The sequence below is a fragment of the Aedes aegypti genome, chromosome 2 (assembly GCF_002204515.2).
Source record: "Aedes aegypti strain LVP_AGWG chromosome 2, AaegL5.0 Primary Assembly, whole genome shotgun sequence".
Classification (NCBI taxonomy): Eukaryota; Metazoa; Arthropoda; class Insecta; order Diptera; family Culicidae; genus Aedes; species Aedes aegypti.
Genome location: NC_035108.1, coordinates 167149170 through 167176597, shown reverse-complemented (window position 1 = coordinate 167176597; position 27428 = coordinate 167149170). Strand labels below are relative to the sequence as shown.

Genomic DNA, 27428 nt, shown 5'->3' with positions numbered 1-27428 from the left:
CCACTAGTGTCTATCTTATCAAATTAGATTTTCGTGTAGAACAGCTTTACTCGTTACTAAAACTTGAAACGATCTAGATTTTTTAAATTTAATTTTAGGAATTTGAACAATTTATAACTTTAGTGATAATAAATCTTCGACGGATAAGTCGAGTCTAGTACATGACACTGAAAACGGCCTTACAGTTGAGGTCGAAATACGCGTATCTGTCAAAAGATACAAACTATAGAGGAATTAATCGGTATAGTACTAAATTAGGGTTTTCCTCTACTTATAACTTTAATGTTTAAGAAGATTAAAAAAATAAATTAAACAATTTTCGAGCTAAAGTAAAATAAATAGTCCCATAGTAAATTCCATACAAACTTTGAGCGCCTGGCGCTAAATTATATTTTCACCGATCACGCTTTAATTTTGCACAGTTGTTATGGGACCCAAATGCAATCCAAAATCGATACAATCATTTTCTCTTTAACTTTTAACTGGGTTTGGGAACTTGCCACACAGTTCTTGGTAGTGATTTCGCATATGGCTTATAGAGTGAATAATAATAATAATAATAATAATGCCCAGTTTGTACCAAAAACTTAAGGGTTTACACTTTGCCGAACCGTTTTTTTTCTTGCTGCCAACGAATCAGTTGCAACCTGTGCTTCGTCATTTTTATCTGGACTCGCCAGCTCAGAATAAAAGGTTTCGCAACCGTGTCGTCCATCCCAGTGGTCCATCCCAACATTAATCTCTCAACTGACAAACTTACGCCCGCTCAACTTTTCTCATTAAATATTTTATGACTGGCCGCCCCTTTTACCGTACGTACCGGAAGAGAGCAATTTTTCAAAAATTAATTGAAAACAATTCAGCTTTCCAGCAATTGGAAAGTAATTAAAACTGAACGGGCCAAATCCCGACAGCGAGCGGCATCAGCCGTTTTGTAGTTGGGACAGAAGAGAAAAATTCTACCCAAAGATGCCAACATTATTTTTTTCGTTGCTTCTGCTGCGCGTTGCCGTGTGTGGTGGAAAATCCACCTCTACTTAGCCCACATCCCACATTGCTTCTGACCAAAGGATGCACTTTCTGCAGCAATATGGGCATTTCCACAGCAGAAAGTTTTGTATCACAAAATGTTTCCACATTCTTGTGCTGGTACCATATGAGCCGAAATTGTGGCATTGAGTCTGCGACCAGCGGCCATCAGTAGCTGCATGGAAACAACATAAAGCCAGGAAGGAAAACTTTTGCCTTTTCATCCTTCGTAGAAAATTATTGTGTCCAAAAACGGAACGATAAAATATAAGCCCAACCGGGAATGGTCAAATTGTTGTGTTTACGACTTATGCCTTCGGAGTGCCGTAAATTCTAATAACGATGCGAAACGCGTAACTATGCCGAACCAGCGAATGCAAAGGTAGAAATGTTACAGTGCAGCAACTAAACATGAAAAAATATCATTTCTCTATTGTAGCAATTCAAATATTAATTTACATATTACTAGGGATAAACGACAAAATTGAAGCTGGTATGTATACTAAAATATCCGTTGAAAGTACCTACTACTGTAACGCTAAGAGCAAGATCCATTAGCTTTCAGATTTATTTGGAACCAATCAAATTCGTTACGTAAAAGCAGAGATGGAAGGTGGCGAACATCAGAGTGCTGATTTACTCACACCTGTCAGACTCGCGAGTAAACGAAGCCAAAGTGATTCGTGAACGTGTTCGGAGCTGTTCAGAGTCAATTGCTCTTTTGTGAAAAAAAAACTGTTATGGTTTTTATGTTGTGATTTTGGTTCTTTCGTGATAGTTTTATGTCTGCGAACATTTTACTATTCCTTTCGGTATATTTTCCCAAGCAGACAGGAGTGATATTTTTTACACCAAGCCTGTTCGCGAGTCTGTCATGCTTTTTTGTGTTGGCTAACATTCGTGAGGTGCTTCGTGATGCGAACATTTCCACCACTGAGTAAAAATTTAGGAGTTATAAAATGCTTATTTTGAAATTTGAATGGTTCATTGATACAAATTTATTTTCGATTCTCTAAACCATCATTAAGTTCAAAATTACTAAGAAAGCAAGCTGATTGGATGAGGATATTTTTCGTTTTGTTGTGACGTCGTGTCCGGTTCGTGTTGTGCGAGTGCAAAAAGATAGCACCTAAAACCGCTTTATACTTATTTGAATACCGCTAAATCTTTTGCCGTTTTCAAAGATATCACAGCATATCTGGTTTTGAGATATTAACTGTTGAAAACTTAAGTTTAATTCAAAATTTACTTTTTCCACTTCACTTTACTCTAGATAATGGATAGTTGCAAATCTTCGCATTGCAATATATGACAATGTTTAGGTTTTGGCCACTGAAATACGATATCAATTTGAACACTGTGCAAAAGTCCTCTATAATAGGACGGATACCCTATATATCATTTTCAGGTAAGAGGGCAGAATCCGTCATTTATTTCGGAACTTTCAAACCAGTTTTTTCGTACAAAATCAAAAATATATACAGGAAAATTGTAATTTTATGGCTTTCTCAGTCTTATAAATTAAAACAGCTTGTTTGGAGTTCTGTCTGATCTTTCGTCCTTGACGCTTGCTCCTACGAGGGCCAGCGACGAGGGCAGGATCAAACATGTCGCGCGTCGGTCTAGTAAGTGAAAAAGTGGCATGATCGGTTAGTTCTTTTTGATCCTTTGACCTTGACGCTTGCTGCTAGGCAGTGCGTCAAGAAAGCCAAGTTTTTTTTTCCTTTTCGGGTCGCGCGCCTATTTTTTTCTGAGTGCTTTTATATAGCCGAGCAAACGAGTGAGGCTGAGAGTGGATTGTGGCTGCATAGTGAAGGATAAAGGATCAATTGGTGAGCTCGTTTCATGCTACTATTTCTAATCTATAAAATATGTATGACTGCACATTTAATCGTTACAATTGTGGGACGTAAATATGAATTTTCAACAAACTATGAATTGTTCGTCACTGTGAGTGTCGACACAAACTCTGATTCATGAATTATTCATGTTTCACATTTTTTTTTTATTATCAGAACACCCCTTTTTACCTTTATTTTTGTAATTAAAAAAACTTTGAATGGTTCGACACTACAAGTGTAGACTTGCGAAAAGTTCTCTTTATTCAACAAACTTTGGATGGTTCGCCACCGTAAGTGTCGGCATAAGAATAAGAGTGTTCTATGATGTTCCAACCAATCAAGTTTTTTGTTTCTTTTCAAATAAGTAAAATATAATAACACATGCTTTCGTCCTGACAGCTGTAGGAATGTTACATTTAGGTATTTGTTCAACAATCTTTGAATGGTTCGTCACCTCAAGTGTCGGCATAATTTTCCTCTACATAGAAATAGTTCATATCAAATGAAAATATTATATTTACAAATAAGCATGTATATATCTCACAAATCATTATTTATCATGGTCTAACCGCTTATCAAAGTGAATCCTGTGACCCAACGATCCTTCCCATTAATAAACATCCCTCCCAGTAACCTTTGTGGAGATGCAGAGGCAAACACGGTCTCCAAATAGCAAAGGTTACACACTAACATTCCTTCCCCCAATCCCACCTGACTGCAAGGACGTGGCCGGCGCCGTTATTGACCCTGTATAAATAGAGGCACTGAATTATGCACATTGAAGAAGATTATGGCCAATCCCAGCCAAACTTCTAGTTGATTCTTTGTGCATTTTCACTGACTTCGGTCAATCACGGAATAGCAACCATTGATATGTGTAGTCAGTCTAAGCTAAGCTAGCTAAGCTTATAAATTAAAACAGCTTGTTTGGCTAAGCATAAGCGACCGAAACGTCGGGCTTAGTCTAACAAGCCATTTTAATTTTTAAGAACGAGAAAGCCATAAAATTACAATAATCCTACCAGTCGCAACACCATCACTAATACTGGAAAATGTGTTCACTGTATTCTATTCTCCAACCGAAACACAGTGAACACATTTTTATCGAATAATTTTAGATTTGAACAGAAAACTGCTTTTGAAGTTTCAATGATGACGATGATTACAATGACAGAGCGTTGAACTAACGTTACTTACATGCAGTGTCGTAAAAATTCAGCCGAATGATTCCCGATCAGTGCGAAAACGAACAAAAACAAACTCCGCTAGCACGAAGCCAATCTGACTATGAGAATGATTGCAACGAGAAAGAGAGTGGGTGCAACACACGCACACAATCAGTTCCATCCACTTTTGGTATCATTTCAATATTCAATTTCACTTAGAGGCACTGAAACTGAGAATTTTATATTACTGGTGTAAGAAAACGGAAATGTGATGTGTGGGATATTCTGATGGAATGATTTTTTTCATAAACGAAATTGAATTTGCTGCCACCGAATGTCAGTAAGTGATTGAGAATCAGTGAATAAAAAGTAATTGAAAAACTGAATGCACGTTCTACCAAATTCGTGCAAAATATGCACACAAAGAAGAAATCAACAATGATGGATTCTACTGAGGGTCGGCGTTGTTGACTATATTTTGAAATATGCAGACACTGCTTACATGCAAGTTTGCCAGCTTGATTGCTTTTAACCTGTGTAACCAGCAGCTTCAGTTTTTACCCCACAAAAATAGTCAAATAGTAATAGCTTTTTTTACCATTTTTGCAACATTTTTTCACAAATTCTCAAAAAAAAAACTCTTACAGTTTAAGAATTTCTGTTGATATATCGTTGGTGATCTAGTTATGGAGATATTCCGATGTTCCTTGGAGGATCGACATTCCCCATATAAAATGCCTTTATCGGCCATTTTGTTTTAATCAGTTTATCAACAAAATAAAATGTGCACTATACTATACAATAAGTTTCTACTCTGAAAAAATATCATACCAATCAGTTCAGTATTCTTGGAGATATCTGCAGATTACGATATGATGTTCACCGATATTTTCAAGATCTTTATTTGGCCAACGTGGTATTAGAAACCAAAATCCTTATTACTCAAAGACGGATGCACCAAATTGCTTCATTTTTTCACAACAGACTCCCATTAATGAATTGTTTCTAAGAGCAAATAGCCAAATACGACAACAAATCTGTAGCCTGAGAAATTTACGTGGACTATGGCTACGCGTTGGTCCCCCAAGGAACTTTGGAATACCTCCGGATTCAGTTGAATAAATGATAAATATCGAGCTTAAACTTGAAGAGTTTTTTTGAGAACTTGTGAAAAAATGGTGCAACAATATCGGGAAATAAAAAAGTTGTCACAATTTGAAATTTTATTGTTTGCTTATTTATTGCTGAAAAGCTGCGTGTTTACCGCTACTGCTACAACTACCGAAAAGCTAAACATTACATATACTTTGCAATTGAATTAAATGGACATATTGATGTGAAGTTTTGCGAAAAAGTTACACGTCTTCTCGGTAAGAATCGAACGCAGCCCAGTGAACCACGTATCGTATAAGAATGTGCATCCAAAATCACATATTCATGCGTCCAAAATCAGAATCGCGCAAGATGCTAAATAAGGCGTCATCAATGTTAATACAAGTTGTATATAAATCCCCAATACGGTTCATAAACGACAATCTGTGTTGACAACAAAACATGTCGTAAATCGTACAACATGGAATCGTGTTACGTTATATAAACTGACAGATCATATATCAATCCAGAAAGCATCGTATGAAATCGCAATAACTTAGCAAAAATTGCCACCCAAACTTTGTATCTGCTGACGATGGGCCTCAAAGAACAACAAAGTACCGTAATTTCGGGTGAAATTGATCATTTTTCACGTTTTTTCTAGTTTGTTTTCTATAATGTTAACAAAGCCAAACAACTAAATGCAGGAAAACAAGTACGAAGGTGAGCCTCATAGACTCATGTACCTACCGAAATTTTCTAACAAATGTAATTTAGGGTTAACAAATATCTCGAAAATAAAAAATCAGGGGATCTCATTTCGGGGTGAAATTGATCACTTATCAATGCCATTATTGTTAGTTTTCAAAACAACTATACATAACAAATTTGAGCTCCCTGAATCCGAAAATGCTTGTCAAATTCTGAACAATGCAATATTCATATAAATAACGAATAGTTAAATTTCAAGAATTACGCGGAAAACGCCTAAATGTATGCAATTTCCTTAGGAATTCAATGATATCTAACAGAAATTCAATTATTTCAACCATATGAGCTAATTGGTACGAGTTTTGGTGACGAAATCTGGTTTGGGGATATATCTCAAGCATCCTCACAAACTTTCAGGTTTGTACCATGTTCAAATCCTTGCTTAGAAATAGAAGTTCATAGGTGTTTATCAATGCTGCACCGCGCATGATTTTGAAATTTTACATTATTTTCATAGTAATAAACATTTTTAAACGCAAAAAACTTCACAACATACAATTTGACAATAGTTACGACAAACAACGTTCATTTACTGCAGCTTACATTGATATTTGTGCTCCATTACGAATAAATAAAATCGTGTGATACGATGATCAATTTCACCCTTCTGATCAATTACACCCGATTTTACGGTATATGCCGCTGTACATGAAACATGTATTAATATTGGCCCACCCGTCTGATGTGTAACCCTTAATGGGACAGAGTTAAGGTGTACAATTCCTGATCCAGAGGTCCCGCGTTTGAGACTCGCTGGAAACTTTTTTTTATTTTCATCCAATTTTTGTGGCATCGTATATCTGATCGCAGAGAGTGTGAAAAAGTCGTGCCAAGTACGCATATAGCCTTCACTTTGGTAGGTATATAGCCTTCTCGTGCCTTCTATACGATTGAATTGGTTCATATAGAATGATGTATAACAAAAATTATACCAACCAAAATGTTGACTGGGAGGACTCCCTGATCTCAAGTTAGGGCGCGTTACCCCTACGCCACGAGTGGACTCATGGACGCAGAAGTTAACCTAAATTCAATTTTCAGCCCAATAATCATGTAGTCCTTTTTCGCAGAGTGCACCTCTTTCGGAAGAATTTGATGCCCATCCAAACACAACGCTTTCTATTTATAGCCAATGCCTAGCCCGAGAGCGCATTATTTTTTAGGTAGTGAAAGTACCACACATCACTCGCCACCGAATTCAGGTTAACTTCTGCGTCCTAACTAAAGATCAGGGAGTCGTGAGTTCAATTCTCACCGAGAAGACGTGTAACTTTTTCGCAAAACTTCACATCAATTTGTCAATTTAATTCAATTGCAAAGTATATGTATTGTTTAGCTTTTCGGTATTTGTTAAACTTCCACTCGTCTGGTTAGCCGTAAACCACGATTCATAATTAATTAAAAAACAAGTATGCTACTGCTATCTTGGTCTCACAAACATAACATTATTTTATCCGAATACCCATACCCATGACGAATAAGAAATTTTAACCGCAAACACAGTTTTCGGACTAGTTCAAACATGGCTCCAGGAAATCCCCAGAATTTCTTTCAGGAAAATCTCCAATGATAATTTCAAGTATTCCTCCCGATATATCTTCTTCAGTTACTCTTGGTGAGATTTCTCCAGGAATTACTTTAAAAGTTTCTCAAGAGATTTTACAAGAAATTCCTCCGAGATAATCTACAGTAATCTCTACAGTAATTTCTCCGGGAATGCCACTAGATGTGTCCAGGAAGAACTTTTGATCACTACTATTTTTGAGATCAACTCCAATAGGGCTCCAGGAATACCTTCAGCAATTCTTCCAGGAGTTTCTGCAAGGATTCCAGCAGAAAAATCTCTACAAAGATTTTTATTCAAATTTTGCAAAGAGTTTCCGCTGGAATGCCCCAGGGGATCATTCATAGAATCCTCATTTAAAATTTGCACTGAGATTTCTCCAGGAGTTTCTCCTAGGATTCTTCCAGAAATTCCTCCGGGAATTCTTCAAATGATTTATCCTGATATTCTTTCAGATATTCCTACAGAGACTCCTTCAAGAATTCATCCAGGAACAACTCTATAAGGATCCTTGCAGAGATATCTCCAAGTTTTTCTACAGGGGTTATTTAAAAACCAAAGATAGCTCCATACATTTCTTTAGAAATTCTTTTATGGATTCCTCCTAGGACACATGCAGAGATTTCTCCAGGTAGTCCTCTTGAGGGCTCTATGGATTCTGCCAGGGATTTTTCCACGTGATCCCTCCAGGATTTTTATCAGGAAATTCTCCAGTGATTTCATTACATTTTTCCAGAGATTCTTCACTTCACGAATTTTTTGAGGGGTTACTCATGGAATACTTAAGGAATACCTCTTGGAAAATCGCTACGTGAATTACTCGAAGGAATTTTTCAGGTAATCTTCTATGAGTACCTTAAAAATTACTTCAGAGATTCGTTTTTACCTTCTAAAAATTGTTCCGGGAATTGCCTCAAGAATTCCTCCAGAAATTTATCCGCAGGTTAATCATGGATTCATCCTCCAGAAATTTTATCAGATAATCCTCTTAAAAATTTCTCCAGGGATTACATTAGAATAATCTATACCTAGATTCCTCTAGAAAAATCGCTACATGGAATCTTCCACATATTTCTCCAGAATAAACATATCCAGAAATCCACGGATATGCATGGATTCCTCGAAGGATAATCCACGGATTTCTCTAGGGATCCTCCAACGATTATTCCAGAAATTTCCTCAGGAATTCCTTCTCAGATGCTTCCAGGGATTCTTTCAGCTATTTGCCAAGATAATCCTTCAAAGCTCCTTTCATCAATTAATCCAGGTAATCCTTCAGAGACTCCCTTAGGAATTTCTCCAAAGACTCCTCCAGGCATTCCTTCAGAGATTAAGCCAGCAATTTCTTCAGGAATTTCTCCAAGAATTACTCCAGAAAAATCTCTACATGAGTTCCTCTAGAAATTGTTCCAGAGATTTCTTCATGTAAAACTTTGGAGATTTTTCCATACTTTTTTCTAGAAGGGATCATCCAGGGATTTCTAGGGATTGCTATAAGGATTTCTTCATGAAATTTTCCTAGACGTTGCTCAAGGAATGGTTCAAAGAATTTCTCCAGCGATTCCTCCAGGAATTTATTCAGGGTCTTTTCAAAAACTTATTCAGAAAAGTTCCTTGAACAATTCTTGGAAAAATTCCGATCATCTGAAAATCCTATTAAATCGTTGGAGAAATTCACGAGGGAACCTCTCGAGGAATTTGTACAATAATTTTCGAAGGCCAACAGCGAAGCTCTGGGTAAAAAAAATTCTCGGGGAATTCCTGGAGGATTACTAGGAAAAATTTGTTTAGTGATTCATGTAGCGATTTTCTTGGAGATATTCCTAGGAGAATTCTTCAAGGGAGAACCACTGAAGAAATTCCTGGTGAAATCCCTGTAGGAAACCTTGAAGAAATCTCCGGAATAATTTCAGGTGGAATCTCGTAAGGGCAACTTGGGAGAATTTCTGCAAGTATGCTCGAAGGACATTCTGCAGGAATAACTGGGGAAATAACATGAGTAATTCTATAAGATCTCTGGAGGAATTCCTGCATAAAGACAAGAATTTTTGAAGAGATTTTTTATGGAATCCTTAGAAAACTCTGAAGCAATCCCTGGAATAATTTGTTGAAAAGTTCCCGGATAAATTCCTGGAGTTTTCTCAGTAAAGATTTATTGGAGTATTTACTGGAATCACTGGAGAAACTCCTCGCAAAATCTCTAGAAGAATACTTGTAGACATTTTCCTGAAGAAATCCGTGTAATAATATTTGGAGGAATTCCTGAAGGAACACCTGACAAAATGCCTGAAGGAATTGCTGAAGCTACCGGACTAAAACAATCTAGTAACGGAACCGGTCTTAAAATAAGTAACGATCAAAAGCTGTCCTTAGAGAAACTCGTAGACGAATTCTTTGAAGAATCGAAAATCGGTTAAAAAATTTATTTTTGATAGCGTTTCAAAGTCATGGATCATCGATGACTCTCAATGCATAATGTCACTTTTATGTAGCATCCTTCCTAGACGTCGCTGAAAGCTTCTTTCAGAACGAAAATGTTTGTTTTCAGACGTTAGGAAAAGTCAGAAAATTTCAGTTTCTATCTCTTTCCCCTGCAAAGTTACAGCTCTTTTAGAGTGCCAATTGGTCAAAAATGACCCCAATGCACAAGGAAGGTTAAATAATTTAAAAATACAACTGAAAAGGTTGAGATTCGTGGAAAATTTGAATAGTAATAGGCAGATGACCAGAATCGAAGGCAGCGTGAGTATTAAAACATTTAATTCTGTATTCTTAGCTCGGCTAACAGAGTGTCTGGTTGCTTATAAATAAAGCTCGTTTTAATGATACTCGTCCTCTTTTTCCTGAGGTCTCAGCAAATTTTGTTCCCAATTTTCCAACTGTTTCAATTTGGTTAAAAATAACTATTCAGCTCTGTACTAGAGACAATTAAGACCAAGTAACCCGTAAAAGTGTTCATAGTTGATGAAATAAGAGTAAAGGCCCTAACGCAATGATAGCGGAGCAGCAACGGAAAAATGAACCGGTTAGCTAGCATGAACTATAACATTCTTATCGACTTGGCATTGATTCACTTTAATTCGTTGACAACTCAGTAGAGATGGTGTGATCCATTCTGGTTCGTTTCCCTGAAGGGCAATCACTAAAATTGGACTTGTATACCCCCAAAATTTATGCATACAAACTTTTTGGTATTTTCCTTCACAGAACAGACGTTCTTAGCGTGAGAAGACTGTTCATAAATAATACATTTAGACTACAAATGGATAAATAGATTCGGAGCCGTTCAAAAGTTCCGAATCATTCGAAATAACGAGTGATCCGTGGCTCTTTTTTGGCCAGAGTCGGTTCATTTGGATCAGACAAAAAGTGACCAGGGAAAATAACAAACGATTATTTTTCCCTTTTCTTCTATGTTAGTTTCTCGGCTTTATTATAACGCTTGACACGTGCCTTGCTTTGTGCGCCACGGCAAACATGCAAATACAGTTTGCAACAGCTCCGCACTCTCAGCATATATAGCCAAATTTGCACCGCCCACTTGTATACAGACAGAAGAAAGATAGAGAGAAAAAGCGCCCACTTGAACGGCAAAGCACAATCTGCCGAGTATGTCGTGAGTTTCAGGGGAAGAATGTACGACAAATGAGAGAGCAAAAGATACGAAAGATACGACGTATGTCACGCAGAAGAGAGAACTTATTTCCGTTCCTCGGTTCAGTTCACTCTTCCTTTGCGAGCCGCTGGGCCACTGAACCGTCCAAAAGATCCGGTTCACTAAAACCGGTGATTCGGATCGGATCCGTTCACTTTAATGAGCCGTTTTGCCCATCTCTAATTTAAAGAGTGTGAAATTTGGAAAAAAAAAATCCTCCAGGATTTAGGAAATGTTTCCATGTCACACGGAAAGATAGCATAAGTTTCGATTTTCTAAACCTTTACTTTATTAAAGTAGAAGTGTAAGTGTAATATTCTTGAAAATTGTACGAATTCAATATAGAGCTCTAATTTTTATAATGATTCATGTAAACAACGCATTTATGAGGTTTCGGATTCTGAGAGGAATCTCAATAGAAATAATTACAAATTTGGATTTGAGTATTGAACTTTCTAATTCCGCCCTAATTTATTATATTTTGAAATGTACGCTGCTCTCTAAGTAGACATACCTTTAACTTTTGAACTTTTTGAAGTGTGAAAATGCTACTCTTCTCTTCAAAATCACTAACTACATTTGTGAGGGCTCCCGGCAAAACGAAACAGTTTTTTTTATGATTTGGAAGTAAATCCATAGTCAGTTGATCCGGATTTGGCGGATTTAGGCAGGAGATCTCGAACTCCATTATCTCCTGCCTAAATCCGCCAAATCCGGATCAACTGACTATGGTTGGAGGCACACTTTAAACGATGAGCCTTCATTTTTCTGCTTGGAAAATGTGTATTGAATGTCTTGAGCGTCGAACTGATTTCTCGTTTCGATGCAATTTTCAACATTATCCATTTCACCCTTGAAAAAAGTGCATATTCCAGAGAAACTTTTTTCTTGTTTCGCCCCGTTAAGCGAAAGTTATATAGTTTGGAAGGAAATTCAGAGTAAATTCAAAGATTCGCGCTTCCTTTAGTTTGTAGTACAAACCTATTCAGAGAGTATACGGAAGTGACCTTATAAAAGGTTTGTTTTTCAAGACTCCTACCACCACTATTGAAATGTTATTTCCATCAACGAATCAACCTAAAAATCAAAAGTACGGATTCAAACAAGGGTCGATATGGAAAGTAGCACTGAAAAGAGCTGTTTTTGTAGAACAGGGAACACTGTTTGATTGCGAGGATCGGAGTAGGCTTTGCTCGCGAGTGGACGTGTTTCCGTATTGTGACAGAACATTTTTTCCGGAAGATTTTGTTTTGTGATTTACGAACTATTTGTTTGATCGGAACATCTTTTTAGTGCGATTCCGGTAGATTGACTTTTGGTGTCAAAAAGCACTGTGCATTAATTAGATTGAAGAAAAAGTGCGAAGTGATGATTGTCGGAGAAGTATGTGTTGATGGCTCTAGAACGGCGTACTACTTTATAAATTAGCTTCCCGTGGTGATACGTACAGCCCAATTAGTTCCACACGGCGTTATCTTCCAGGAGCATTTGGTGAGTTTGTTCCTTTATGAACGGGATTACATACGTGGTTAAGAACGGAATGTTTCCGGATTCGGATTCCGGTATTATTTATCGGTTTTATAGGATTTCGTGTATGCTTTAATAACTGTCGGTAGTTACGTAGTTACGAAGCTGGTTTTGCGTTGCAATTAGATTTTTTTTTATTCGAAGTACAGTATATTGTTGAATTAACGCGTTTGGGCCTGCCGCATGGCGTAAAATTTGTCAGGGTTTTTTTTGGGTCGTTTGCGGATTGATGAAAATGACTTGCATTCAACACCGGCATTTTTTTTCGTCCCAATACGATGACCCTGGAGGGATCGATTCTGCTTTTTACTATTTTCTGAGCAGAAAACCACTACCGGAACGGAAATCAACTAAACTGTAATTTATAAAATTCGTTTCCCTCTTTGAATGCCGGCATTCAAAAGACTAAATAATTACCACTTAACCACAAATGCTCTGGGTCCATCGCCAGCTTTTCAGGCGAATCCTGACGTGACCTAATACCCCTCCCAACCCCTACCTCCGTAGCACTTATGAGGGCGTCGCTGAGTCGGTGGCCTCTCATTAAGTAAGTGCTGCATCAACATTTCCTTCCCCTATCCCAAGTTACGGTAAAGATGGGCGTGGCCAGGAATATCAGTACTCATGCTTTTAGTAATATTGTTCAAGATTGGGCCAAGGTTAACTCCCCAGCCTTGTTCCTGAAAGCAGTCTGGATGAGATTATTAAATGACACATGAATATTGTTAGTATCCAATCTACGAAGTATACCGTAACTACGCTAACGCTAACGCTAACGCTAACAGGGAACACTGTTTGATTGCTTAAGGTAGAATAAAAAATTCCGTCATCAGAAAGAATGTGTGTAGTACACACTGTGTACGCACAGCAAGATGCACTGAACCAAGTACTGGTCCGAGCTGGAGCTTGGTCTTCGTTAGATTAGTCTTACCGCATTATAAATTAAGCTTAGGAAGGCCAAAATACATTTCAGCTTATACAGAAGCACATGTCACTAATGCACAAGTTCCATCATACAACCATTTCCAGGCCTCTTAATTAGATCAATCTTCTTCAACGCAAAGAAGAATTGCGAAACCTTATCCGTTCCTCGATGCTACTTTTTCATTTTAAGAAAGAAAAAATACCACCATACAAACAGTGCATTAACTTTTCCACTTGATTCAAATCTTCCGCTTTCCACTACTTGCTGCAATGCTAACACTTACCTTCTTTTTCGTTTGGTTTTCTTTTCCAGTGATGGTTTACGACGGCGAAGTGCTACATCTGACAAAAGTGAGCCGAAACGAGATGGGTGCTTATCTCTGCATCGCCACTAATGGTGTGCCACCATCAGTGTCTAAGCGGATTATTCTCGACGTTGAGTGTAAGTGTACTTTTGAAATTCTTACGTTTTTTTTGCACTGAGCTGAAAGTTGCTTTCTGTACTTGCTGTTGCTTCACTTAACTTGCTCTCACCAGTTGCTTGCTAAGTGTATTATCTCATTAAATTGTTTCTTACGGTTTATTTACGTAATGTGAGGAGAAAAGCGAAACTCAAAAGTTTTTACACAGAAGTATGAAGTAAAATTTTATCATACCTGACGTTGAGTAGATCCGCTCAAGTCATATGTGCATAAATTAGGCCAGCAAAAAAATCTTGTTTAGTAGAGAAAGATATGAATAATCTCAGTACAATATGTACACATTAATTTAGCAAAATAGTGTGTACGTTAATAAAGAATCCACAAGCGTTATTTGGATTACTAGAGCATTCTGGAATATTTTTTTGCATAGGAATCATATTTAATATATATTTATCATATTTGTTTTACTTACATAAAAAAGTGGTAAAAAAATTAAGCTTGAAGGTTTTGTTCACCTAAAATTAAAAAAAAAGTTGGATCGTTTCATCATCTCATGATAAAATTTCGATCTTCATAAATCACACTTTTTAATTGATTTTTTTTTTTGGTATCAGACGATGGAGAAGGTATAAGAAAACTTATTTTTCATGGTCACATTAAAATATTACATCAAGATTATGGTTTTGATATCATTTGCGTCATATGAGTTTGACAGGCCTTTGTATTTTGTATAAGTCCAATGAAAATATAAAAACTATTAGTTTTTTTGGGGAGAATAATAGCTTATAGGAGCCACTAAGTGGCTCAGTAGCTTAGTTGGTAAAGCGCTCTTCTAGCATACAAGAGTCCTGGGTTCGAATCCTAGCCGTGCACGTGGATTGTTTTCATAATTTCGCCCATAATTTATCTATCTTTACCACGCGTAATGAGTAAATTAATTTAATACGATTATTATCTATTTGCTTCATTACAAGCAAGTAGGCACATTATTTTAGCGACGACTGTAATATTTCCAGTAGAACTAGGATCTGATACTTTTAGAAAAAAAAGGAACTAGGCTAAACGAATGTAATATAACTGAAATATTGTTTTTATATCCACAGTTTCTCCAATGATTTGGGTCCCAAATCAGCTCGTGGGTGCTCCTCCGTCGACTGACGTAACGATAGACTGCCATACAGAAGCTCATCCAAGGTACGTTCTTAAATATTGCCCCAAATTACAGCTTAAAAGCAACTCATCGTCCCTTTATCAGCCGTGAATCAATAAAATCACTTTCCCGGTCATTAGTTCTACCCAGCTACCATAAATTGTAAACAAGCTCATCTGCGCTTCCCACCGTAAAACCAATATATAAGATGGACGATGAAAACAAAAGCCAACTATCAAAATCCAATATCAGTGCAAGTGCCAATAAATTGATTCCAAGCCTCGATCGTATCAGTAAACACAATAAAAGTTCCTACTCATTGTCAAAACAACTTTTCCGCAACCTTCCCAACCCTCCCCTGAACTGTCAATAGTTTAACCGTCTATTGAAAGTTCCAGTTTTTATTTATCTTCAACACAGTAGGGAAAAGACTTAAAGAGCGAGAAAATCGCTCTCGTCAAGCCAAACAAAGGGGAAAACTTCGAGCCCTTCCAGTAGACCGCCTTTCCCACAACCATTCCCGTTTCGCCCAGACTGTAAAACACTGTTTTCCACTTTTATTGAACTTTTCTCACTTGCTTCTTACTCCAGCATTGTGATATTCTTTTTTCTTCTTTTCCACCTTTTTCTCGGATGTTTACTCTTGCTTCGACAACGGATACCACCTACTACTATTGCTGCTTCTACTGCTGCTGATGATGGCGCCGACAACTGTTGCAGAGCGATCATCTACTGGGTGTACAATTCCGTGATGGTGTTACCGAGCAAAAAGTATATAATCGATTACAACGAAAACTCTTATCGGTAAGTTATTTCGCGCTGTAATTGAGATTTATTTTTGCTGATCCACGACCGTCACTTGCTATTGGTTGAAGGTACACTCACTACTTCTGCTGAAAGCACCAACTCTTTACCGATTCCGAAAGGTTTCCTTGGATAATCGTGCTCTGGCTACTGTGGTGTCGATTTCGGTTGGACGAGGGAAATTTCACAGAAAAGAAAACTGAACATTTAAAAGGCACCCACGGATGAGATTATTGATCGTTTTCATTATCATAATTAAACAATTTCAGTTCTTCGAAAAGTTTTTGAATGATTATGAAACAAATAATCATGGACCTTTTTGATTATTTCATTTGAAATTGAATACTAGTTCGGTTCGGGGGTGAAAATGAATTAAAAATACATATTTTCAAATTGATTGTTGGACAACTCTAGCAATTTGAATAAATTCGTTTATTTTTCACTGATGTATGAGTTTCTGAAGATTAACCCTTTCTCATCCAATCGAGCAGTAATTTGACCACATTTGAAACAAAGCAGAAAATCGTTCTCTGTTCAAGTTTGAAACTACTAACTAATAACATGTTTTTTACTTATTTTGTTTATTTTTTTGTTCGGGTTCAGAAACGGTAACCGGAAAAGGCACAGTAACAATATAAGGGATAATAATGAGGATCTTTTGAAATGAAAGATAAGAATATCAAAAATCTTAAATTTCGAAATAAATATAAATTATTACCCCACATCGCAAAAAAAAAATCGCATTAATATCAGAAATAAAAAATGGGTACCTACCGTAATCCTGGCGCAAATTGATCACTATTTCACAGCATTTTGTTGTGCTAACCTTCGGAATTCAAATATTGTCCAATAAATTTCGAAAAAATCAGTACTCTATCGATCTTCTTCAGTTTATGTAATCGACTTTTCATGAAATAATATTTAACATATCATAGAAATAGTTTTAATATAAGAAAAATGTAAATGACACACTGGGGCGAAATTGACCTTATATAAACCAGGTTTAGGAAAAATTCCCTTATCTACTAAATTTGGGTCTCCTTAACCTTAAAGTGATGTCAAATTTCTTATAACTCGAGTATTTGATCATTATATTGCAAAATTAAACTTTGAAAATCTGCATAATACGCCTTAATGTAGACATTTTCTTTTGAAATAAGCACATTATTTGATATTCCCTCCCCTTGGTTATGCGACCTTGCCGCGATGGGAGGGCATAATCCATTAGCCCATATGATGGAAACCAAAGGCGTAACCTGTAGTGATGGTATCACATTTTGGCATTTTTTGCTTAAAGCCGCGTCATAATTCATATGGCATAGACGCAATAATATCTCGGATGTGATCCAACGGACATTCTGCGTCATTGATAGAATTGATGCCCATTTCAAATAATTAATCTATTCGAAGTGGACATTAATACTATTGGTGACGTTCAGTTTGCCTTTTGCTAACCAGAATGATCCGTAGCCACTCTTACTATTAGCTAGCTAGATACATCGTTATCATATATGACGTAGGGAATACTTAGGAACTCTTAGGAAAATGACTAGTAGATTCACTGAGTAGAAATAAGTGGCGACAATCTTATACAAACCTCTTTTGTAACAGCGGTATAAATAATCTAATTCCAGCTTCATTTTCGCAAAATTTACAAGTAGAAAGTAGGCGTTGTGAAGCATTGCATTTGCCACCGAAAAGTGAATCTTGTAGGAGACTGTAATAGAAGCCTAAGGTAACTTTACTCTTCAATATTCACTATAAAAATGACTATGGAAAGTAAGACGCTATCGTCGATCGATCATTAGGGTACACTTGCTAGTTTCGAAAAATTGTTGAACAGACAAGGAAAGCGACTTTTTTCTTTAAGGATATATGAACGTAATGACCAATAAATACTTTTAACAACAAAAAATGAAATTAACTAGAACTACTACTAAACAGCCTAATTTTGTTAAGACTTGACGACACTTGACATTTAAGACTCTAATCTTACGTAAAAGACAATAGTAATCAGAATAGCACTTGTATGACAAATTATTCAAAACCATTTCGACTAGACAGTATTAGTAATGCACTACTATTTCAAACAAATTCTAATGGAGCTGCTGATTTTCATAATGCTTCCTTTTCTCAGAAGCAAGGGAATATGGGTACTTTTCAAAAACTACCACGTCACAATACTAATAAAAAACAGTGTTCATGTGGGCGCCATTGCCTAGTCCGTCTGAGTATTGGTCCTGGTAGAGGGGAAACTTGGCAAAAGCCAGACCGAGGGTTCAGCCTTGACAAGTTAAGCTGTCAGGCAGCTCCAACTGAATACCATACAAAAAAAAAAAGAAATAAGCACATTATTCGATGTTGTTGTTGTTTGAGAGGGACTTTAACCCGAAGGTCATTCGTCCCTAATACACATTATTTGAGAATAAACGGTTTTATGAGCAAAAAACTATGCTGTATGACATAAGAAATGTTTCATACTCAAGCTTACGCAACATTTTAAACACTCAAAGTTGACATGTAGGCATAGCACCAGTGGATTGTTTGGCTCCAACATTCAAACTGTATTGCTTACACCTTCAGAAAATGTGAATATTTCTAGGCAAAACTTACTCTAATAAAAAATGAAATGGTTCAAAACTATCATTAGGCATCAATAAACTAGAAAACATGAAATGTCTGTGGCGCCACCGAAACCTTCAGTATCCTTGGGAGGAAATGTTTTTTGGTACCGACTTGATCAAATTCGCCCCAATGATCAATTTGACCCCGAATTACGGTATTTGAGAGTTAGAATGTTAGATTGAAGGGTTTAAATGTCAAAATTAAAGGGACAAATAGTTCGTTTAACATCAAATATAAAACAGTTTCTGTAATCAGTAAAAGATAACAATTAGAGATAAGCAAAATGGTCAAAGTATAAGAGCGAATCGTAGGTGACTTACTCACAAAAGTGAGACGACTTAGTGACTCATTTCATAAAATCAAAAATGAATCATGTATTTCGCATAAGATACAAACAATAATGATTGTTCCCCGTTTTGGCATAAGGTTAGTTGGCATAAAGTCGTTGGACATAATGGTCGTTAGGCATATAGGCCGTTTGCCATAATGAGTGATTTTAAATGAGCAGATTCATACACATTCTGCGCCATTGAAAATTGACCCACTAGCATTTTTCCTTGAATATCGGAATTTTTCGAAGCTTTCTACCGAGATTGGGACTATCGAACACAAAGCAAAAATGTATGACTAGTGCTCAGCAGACTATATCACAAGACAGTGTTAAATGCAACAAGCGCAATGTATGTTGTGTATACATCGTAATGTTTTATGGTGAAGATGCATCAAGGCCAAACCTCGATTAGTAAAAAGCACAAATATAGAAAACCAGACTACCGTTTGGGCTGAACATTTGATCGTTTGGTCACTATTATTGCAGCATTATTCTAAAATAGCCTTCATATGAAAGCACATGCATTTGTTTAAAATGATTAAGGATTTAACCCCTCTACCGGCAGCTTCACTTTTTACCGCAAGAAAAAAAAATCAAATCGCGATAACTTTTTTGTTGCTCGGTATTTTTGCACCATTTTTTCACAAATTCTCAAAAAACTCTTCTAGTTTCAGAATGCGTGTCGATATTGATGATTGGTGATCTGGTTTTAAAGATATTCCAATATTTCTTGGGAGACCGACATTTTCCATATAAAATATGCAATTTCTGAAAAATTAATGTGTTATGATTCATTACGCAACTCAAAACAGTTGCATAATGATAAAGCATTGCGTAATGAATCATTACAGCACTGGTTTCAATTGCATAGTGACTATTCTCGCACTGCCTACTGCAGTGCAAGAAAGTAGGCCGTTTTATGACAGATTGGCGTAATGAAAATCAGCCTATTACGATGAGAAATTGCAAAAAATTATTTCATTGCTAAAACCATCTTTGGAATGAAAAAATTATCGGTGGATCCCACTTTGGGCTGAAATTGATAATGTGTCGTCTGGATTCGTTTGCTTCAAAAATCAACTCGATTCGCTAAATTTGATATTGAATGTGTGTGCTAAATTCTTAAGAATTCAGCATATATAGAAATAATGACTAATTGATTGCCAGAAAAACCATGTTGAATGCAATAATAATAAAAATGTTAGCATCCCATCTGCTAAAACTCATGTAGCAAAATAAGAGCAAACAAATTGATGAATATCTCTTCCACTTTTTATCGAAATGATTTTCTCAGCTGTGCATAATTTGTAGAATGGGTTTACACTTTGAAAGGGTAAAAATTTACTTACATTAGAGTAAGGTGGGGCAAAAGTTCGACCTTAGTGGTATAATCAAAGTTTCCAGGAAAACAATAGCAGTTTCAACAAAACAAATACCGTACAGTGAACCTTCAACATATTGGCTATAATTTTGCTGAACAAACTTGCTTCCAAATTTTTACCCATTTTAAGTAATAACAGTTTCAAAATTGATTGTTTTAAACGAAATTTTGCCCCACCGATGGGTCAAGAGTTCGAATCAAGTGTGGGGCAAAAGTTCGCTGGCAAAAAAAAAATATCGATACTTTTATGATAGGCATACTTTATACCAGCGGTAAACTTATGTTTGCCGAAAAATACACACTAAATTTTTATCAAAAAATTGCCCAAAACAGGGTTAATTAGGGGCCCAGATAGCCGTAGCGGTAAACGAGCAGCTATTCAGCAAGACCAAGCTGAGGGTCGTGGGTTCGAATCCCACCGGTCGAGGATCTTTTTGGGTTGGAAATTTTCTCGACTCCCAGGGCATAGAATATCTTCGTACCTGCCACACGATATACAAATGCAAAAATGGTCAATTGGCAAGAAAGCTCTCAGTTAATAATTGTGGAAGTGCTCATGAGAACACTAAGCTGAGAAAGCAGGCTTTGTCCCAGTTGGGACGTAACGCCAGAAAAAAGAAGAAGAAGATTTGTCTAGCAACATAAATGCTCATTGCTCAAAGACGGCTGCACCAAATTGCTTCATTTTTTCACAACATACTCTAATTAATGTATTGTGCCGAAGAGTGAATATCCGAAAACTATAAAAATTCTGTAGCCAGAGGTATATACGTGGGTTGTGGTTAGGCGTCGGTCCCTCAAGGAATTTGGGAATATCTCTGGATTCAGATGACCAACGATCAACGTTTATACAGATCCCTCAACTAGAAGAATTTTTTGAGAACTTGTGAAAAAATGGTGCAAAAATACCGAAAAAAAAAGTTATAACGATTTGAATTTTTTTTTGTGGTAAAAAATGAAGCTGACGGTAGAGGGGTTAATGCCAAAAAATATTCACACAGCGTAATTTGAACGTACAACACATTTTCAAAGTAAGTATTTCTGGTAAAATTGCCAAACGATCCAATAAAAGTGTCACTTTTGGAACGTTAATCAGAAGAACCACTTAAAGGGTGCCCCAGAAAGGATTATGGACAAAAGGTCGAAAGACAAAAGGTCGAAAGTACAAAAGTTTGAAAGACGAAAGGTCGAAAAGGGCAGTAGGTCGAAAATTATTTGCTTGGTGGGAAATTTTTCCATCTTTAAAAATAGAGGTTCGACCTTTTGTCCTTTGTCATTTGACCTTCTGTCCTATCGACCTTTTGTCTTTCGACCTTCATAGATTCTCCCAGAAAGTATGGGCTAGACTTTGAATCACTATATTTTTTCAAACAAATAAACATTTTTATATCCTCATATTTTTTCGTGGAACATTTTGAATGCTGCCTGTAAAAAGTTCGTTTGATAAAATCACCTCTTACATTAAAATTTTTGATTTAAGAAAATCAATTCTTATCTGGCCAGCACAGATCCTGTTTTTGCGATTTGTTGGAACTTAACTTGCAATGAATTTTTTATCTAAATCCTTCGATGTGGTTGTATCTAAGATGTTCCAGACGACTTTTTGTTTAAAGTTTTATTTGACTTTACTAGGAAGCATTTGGAAATATTGTAAAATTCAGAAAAATCGCTAATTTTTCTCTCCACATAAAATGATTTCACGAAATCAAGGTATTTTCAATATGCGATAGTACACAAATTATGGCATGCTAAATTTTAACTTTTTGGACCGGGGGGGGGGGGGGTCCATTTGTCACGTTTTTTGTATGAGTCCTCCGAATTTTTTGCAAGGTTTGTCACGCTTGGCTGTACCCCCTCCCCCCCTAGGAGCGTGACGTAATTTGTGCATGACCCCTATAAATAAAAACTATATATTTCAAGTTTCCTTATGTCAAACATCGATACTTTGGGATAGGTAAGAACAATTTTAGATTTTCACATGTTTTAACGGATATACAAGGACTTGGTATTGACTTTTTTTAAAATCGACCACAGCTGAAATCGGAATTTTGGTTTCTATTAAAAATTTATATACTCAAGTTTATAAATTCCAATGAAGTAAGTGATAGTCTGATCAATTATCGTATCGGGAATGATAAATATCTGAGAGAGACTCGCGAAGAGAAAAAATATCGATGTCATATGCAGCCCAGATTCCGCTGTCACAAAACGTCAAATGCAGCCCATCGTTTTTATGGCTGAAAAAGTAAAAAGTATTGTATTCGAAATAAACTACTATTTAAAACCTCAGTCAACGGAGCAGATTTTCCATAGATGCTGATGAATCTAGACACAAGACTAGTTATTTTCAATATCTGCTACGTTTGCTGGCATGAAATTTCACTCAAAATGCCGTTTATGCTTCGGTGTGATGCAAACGTAATAAATTTTTGCTGAGATGGTTATGTGAAAGTTTGAACACCTTGCGCAAGATTGATATAAACACTGAGTGGAATAAGGAAAAACTCAGCAATCGCATAAAAAGAAGACCGTCTCCGCGAGTCTCGTCTCAGATAAATATATATTTTTTTCAGATTTTTATTGTACGTACTTCATGGTTTAGCACAAATTTCGTACAATAAAGTCGCACAGATATAACTACTTGTTTGCATTCAAAAACAGGTAATTTGTGAGAAACACATTATGGAATGCTTTCAGTTAAGAAACCACCGCTGTACAATAAGGTTAGTAACTTCATAAATAATCATTTTTTTTGTGATCGCTCTCTAAAACACTGTGAGAAACGTTGGAAGAGGGAGTGGAAAGTGAAGGGGGAAGTAAGGTGCCATATTAGAGGCCATTTTGGTACCCAAGGAGATATGTCCTTAACATTGAGCTTTACATATTTCTACTTATAACAGTATAAATATAAAGAACAGCCTATTTTTAAAAGAAGGCAAAATTTATTATTAAAACAATAGAAGATTGGACGCCAAAAATTATTGCGGCATACCAAAACGAAAAGACTACAATAATTGCGTGCAGAATCATTGAAGTAACTACAGTAATTGATTTCTCTTTTCGCTGATAACTTGGGCAGATTGATGTTATCGACTGCAGCCCTCATGGACACAAAAAATATCTAAAAAAAATAGGTTCAAAGAACAGCCTATGTATAAAAGTAGGTGAAATTTATTTAAATTTCAAATCTACAGTTTTCATACCTATTATTGTGGTCACATCATATTTCGAAATTCCATTTATTCCAAAAGCAAAACTCAAAAGAAGAATTCATATTTGAAAGGAGAGTTATTTCTAGATAAATAATAAAATAATATTGACAATAACGTTCCTAATATGCTTTAGTTTATTCAAGAGCATTTGGTCGGTGTTCAGACAGACCGGACTAGATGATATTTTGACGGTCTAAACTGCCGTGAATCGCAAGTCAGTCCCATCTGCATTTTCGGCAAAATCGAGTTGAGTTCAGATTTCAACATATCTTCCAATGCTCTTTCAGCTGCACTCATGAAATAATAAGATTTGTTCGGAAAAAATAGGGAAAAACACCAAGCCAAATTGTCCCATATTGAAAAGTAACCGCATACCAGTCCCACTACAAATTTCCGTACCGTGTAACACGAAAAGGAACCGTGTTTTGGTCATCTTTATATTTTTCTCGGAAAGATATCGTAGGGAAAAGAAAATTGTGAAAGTTTCATTAAGATTTGAACATGTTTAGATCGTCTGGATTTTTTTAAAAATTCGTATGGAAAACGAGTTCGGAAACTTCACAGTCCATTTTCTCAATGCCTACTTTGTACAGATGGGACTAACTTGCGATTCACGGCAGTAAAGATACGTTAAGAATTCCATCAATTCTGAATTTTCCTATGCTTTTTTCATACAGATGTACCATCAATTAGATAAGTACCATTTTTACAGCAAACAATGCAAATATTTTGATATTTCAAATGCCTGGGGTACGTTTTGCTGAAACCATCAAAAAGCAGTCTGTCTGAACACCAACCATATGATTGTTGGATAAAATGTCATTTTGAGACCATATTCAAGTTCAGTGTCAAATATAAGTGACGAAGTATTCAAAACTATATGAAATAGTGATTGTAGAATAGGTTGTTCGTAAACGTTTTGAAATTGCTAAAGATGCATCAATTTTTAATATTCGTATATAAAATCTCAAATGTTCTCGATTCAATTGCAAATAGCTCTGACATGAAGTGTCATACTAAAATTCTTTGCGTAATGACTATTCTCGCACTGCCTACTGCAGTGCAAGAAAGTAGGCCGTTTTATGACAGATTGGCGTAATGAAAATCAGCCTATTACGATGAGAAATTGCAAAAAAGTCATTGCTAAAACCATCTTTGGAATGAAAAAAAAAATCGGCGGATCCCATTTCGGGCTGAAATTGATAATGCGTCGATATCTGGATTCGTTTGCTTCAAAAATCAACTTAATTCGGTAAATTTGATATTGAATGTGTGTGCTATTTTTTTTGGAATTCAGCATATATGCAAAAAAATGACTAAATAATTGTCAGAAAAACCATGTTGAGCGCAATAATAATAAAAAATTTAGCATCCCATCTGCTAAAACTCATGTAGCAAAATAAGAGCAACGAATTGATGAATGTCTCTTCCACTTTTTATCGAAATGATTTTCTCAGCTGTGCATGATTTGTAGAATTGGTTTACACTTTGAAAGAGTAAAAATTTACTTACATTAGAGTAAGGTGGGGCAAAAGTTCGACCTTAGTGGTATAATCAAAGTTTCCAGGAAAACAATAGCAGTTCCAACAAAACAAATACCGTACAGTGAACCTTCAACATATTGGCTATGATTTTGCTGAATAAACTTGCTTCCAAATTTTTACCCATTTTAAGTTATAACAGTTTCAAAATTGATTGTCTTCAACGAAATTTTGCCCCACCGGTGAGCAAGAGTTCGAATCTAGTGTGGGGCAAAAGTTCGCTGGCTAAAACACAAAATATCGATACTTTTAAGATAGGCATACTTTATACCAGCGGTAAACTTATGTTTGCCGAAAAATACACACTAAATTTTCATCAAAAAAATTGCCCAAAACAGGGTTAATTGTAGTATACCCAAAAATACCAGTTTTTCGCAAAACTAAGTGGAAATGAAAAATTTTGGTGACATTTTTCGCACGATCAGGCAAATTTTACTAAGCTTTAAAATAATATGTGAATTAAGGGCGATTTGTAAATATTTCCGTGAGTTTATACATAGGTCGAACTATGGGCCAAAAATTGTTTCCAAGCATTTATGCAAAAACAAATGCACCTCAAAGCATCCTTATGATAGGCCTAGAAACGCTCTTACGTAAAATATTGAAAAAGATTTTATCTCTATTTGGTTCCATGCAACGAAAGTTTGACCAAAAATTACAATGTTTACGTCGGAAAACAACAAATAGCCATAACCAGTGCTGGGAATGGTAATAGTAGTAGGCTTGAATTTCGCGAAAATCACGGGGGGTACAGTAGTTCAAAAACGTACAGTAGTTCAAAAACGTGAATCTCTTCAAGTAGCCTATGTTGGGTGCATGAATTTTCCAAAACGTTAATGTCATTGAAGGCTTTAAATGCGGGAAATAGAACATTTTTCTACAGTTATTTTGGGTTGCTCTTAGCAACGGGTGTTTTTCAATTTCAAGGCTTTTTGCCTACAGCAGCGATGGGCGTGAATTTCACTGGCTTCGTTGACTGTGATTGGCTTTGCTTGGCTACTGTAGAGTGAATTTCAGTTTTTTTTTCCAACCCTGGCTGTTGCGGAATACGAGTGATAGGCCCTTTAGATCTGCTCCACACTAAGGCGCCGCAGCGTAATACTGTCAAGCTGTTGAATGTCAAACTTGACTTGTCGGTGACAGACCTATAGCAATGACATCAGCAAAATACGCACTGAAGCAAGCTATTGTAAAGTTAACAGTTAATGAAAAACACAGTTCTAGTTGCATTTCTTATTAACTATTCGATTTATAAACTGAATTCAATAGTCTAAATCTTCTAGTTGAGGTTTGTACTTTTCTTAGTTATTTATTTCAACGAATCGTGCATTTGATAACTATTTCTGAACATGCAATGTAAACATGTGCTCTCATGAATTATTCCTTAAATTACAGTGAGTGCAATACATATTATCTAGCCTAAAACGATCTTACATCCTAAATTATAAGCTAAATAGTACGGATATGTAAGTAAAGATTGTTAATCGATAAGGATTCCAACAATAATTGCAATTTTATGTGAGCAGATAACTTAACCTAAACAGCTCAAACTGGAGAATAATTGGATTGTTCGGACAGTTAGGAAACTAATTTGTAAGTGAATTATGAATTTATTGCATTAATAAGACACCTAATAAAACTATTATTTCCAGTCGAGTTAGCGGAAAAACCGAACTGCGAAACCGTTTTTTAACATCCTCGAAAATTATTGCATCCAATACGATTCCAGTCGGACATGAGCAGTTTAGAAATGCCGACTCACAACCACTGCAAGGCATGCAATCGGCCGGACCATGCCGAAGACATGGTTGCATGCGATACTTGTGGAGCTTGGTTCCACTACACCTGTGCGGGAGTGCAAGCCTCTATTTGCAATAGGCCATGGCAATGCGGCTACTGTTCTAGCCGAGGCGATGGTACCAGCAGCTCAGCAATATCGGTCAGTTCAGGAAGCTCCAGCGCCCGTTTGCGGTTGAGACAATTAGAGGAATCGAAAGCGCTTGATGATCGTCTTCTACTACAGCAAGCTGAACGGGAACGAGCCTTTCTCGCCGAGAAGCACCAGTTGGAAGCTGAAATCCAAGCTGAAAAGCATCTCAGAGGCAGTACGTCGAGCTTCAGAAGCCGGAACAGTGGCAAAAGCCGGGTCAGCTACAGAAGTGAAGTACGAACCTGGATCAATCAGTCGACAGATACTCCAGCGAAAGTGGTAGATCAGCAATTAGGCGCGTCGACATCGACTCCCATTGCCTCAAGCGAGAACGTAGTTCTGGCGGTACCAGACAAGCGAAAGGTCTTACCAACACCGTCTTACGATCAGGAAGTCGTCATTCAATCGCCTCTCATGCACCACACCGTCGTTCAAACCACCTCTATGCTGCCACCAAAAAGTA

At 36.6% G+C, this 27428-nt stretch overlaps 1 protein-coding gene across 2 annotated transcripts in view; it reads left to right on the top strand.

Annotated features, from left to right (window-relative positions):
• Window positions 1-27428, top strand: part of LOC5564155 (lachesin) — a 413190-nt gene that overhangs the window by 366449 nt on the left and 19313 nt on the right. For both annotated transcript variants that reach the window (XM_021843072.1, XM_021843071.1), the window contains exons 7-9: window positions 13883-14011; window positions 15095-15185; window positions 15862-15945. In XM_021843072.1, coding sequence (XP_021698764.1) covers window positions 13883-14011; window positions 15095-15185; window positions 15862-15945 — 304 coding nt within the window. The remainder of the gene's footprint in view (window positions 1-13882; window positions 14012-15094; window positions 15186-15861; window positions 15946-27428) is intronic.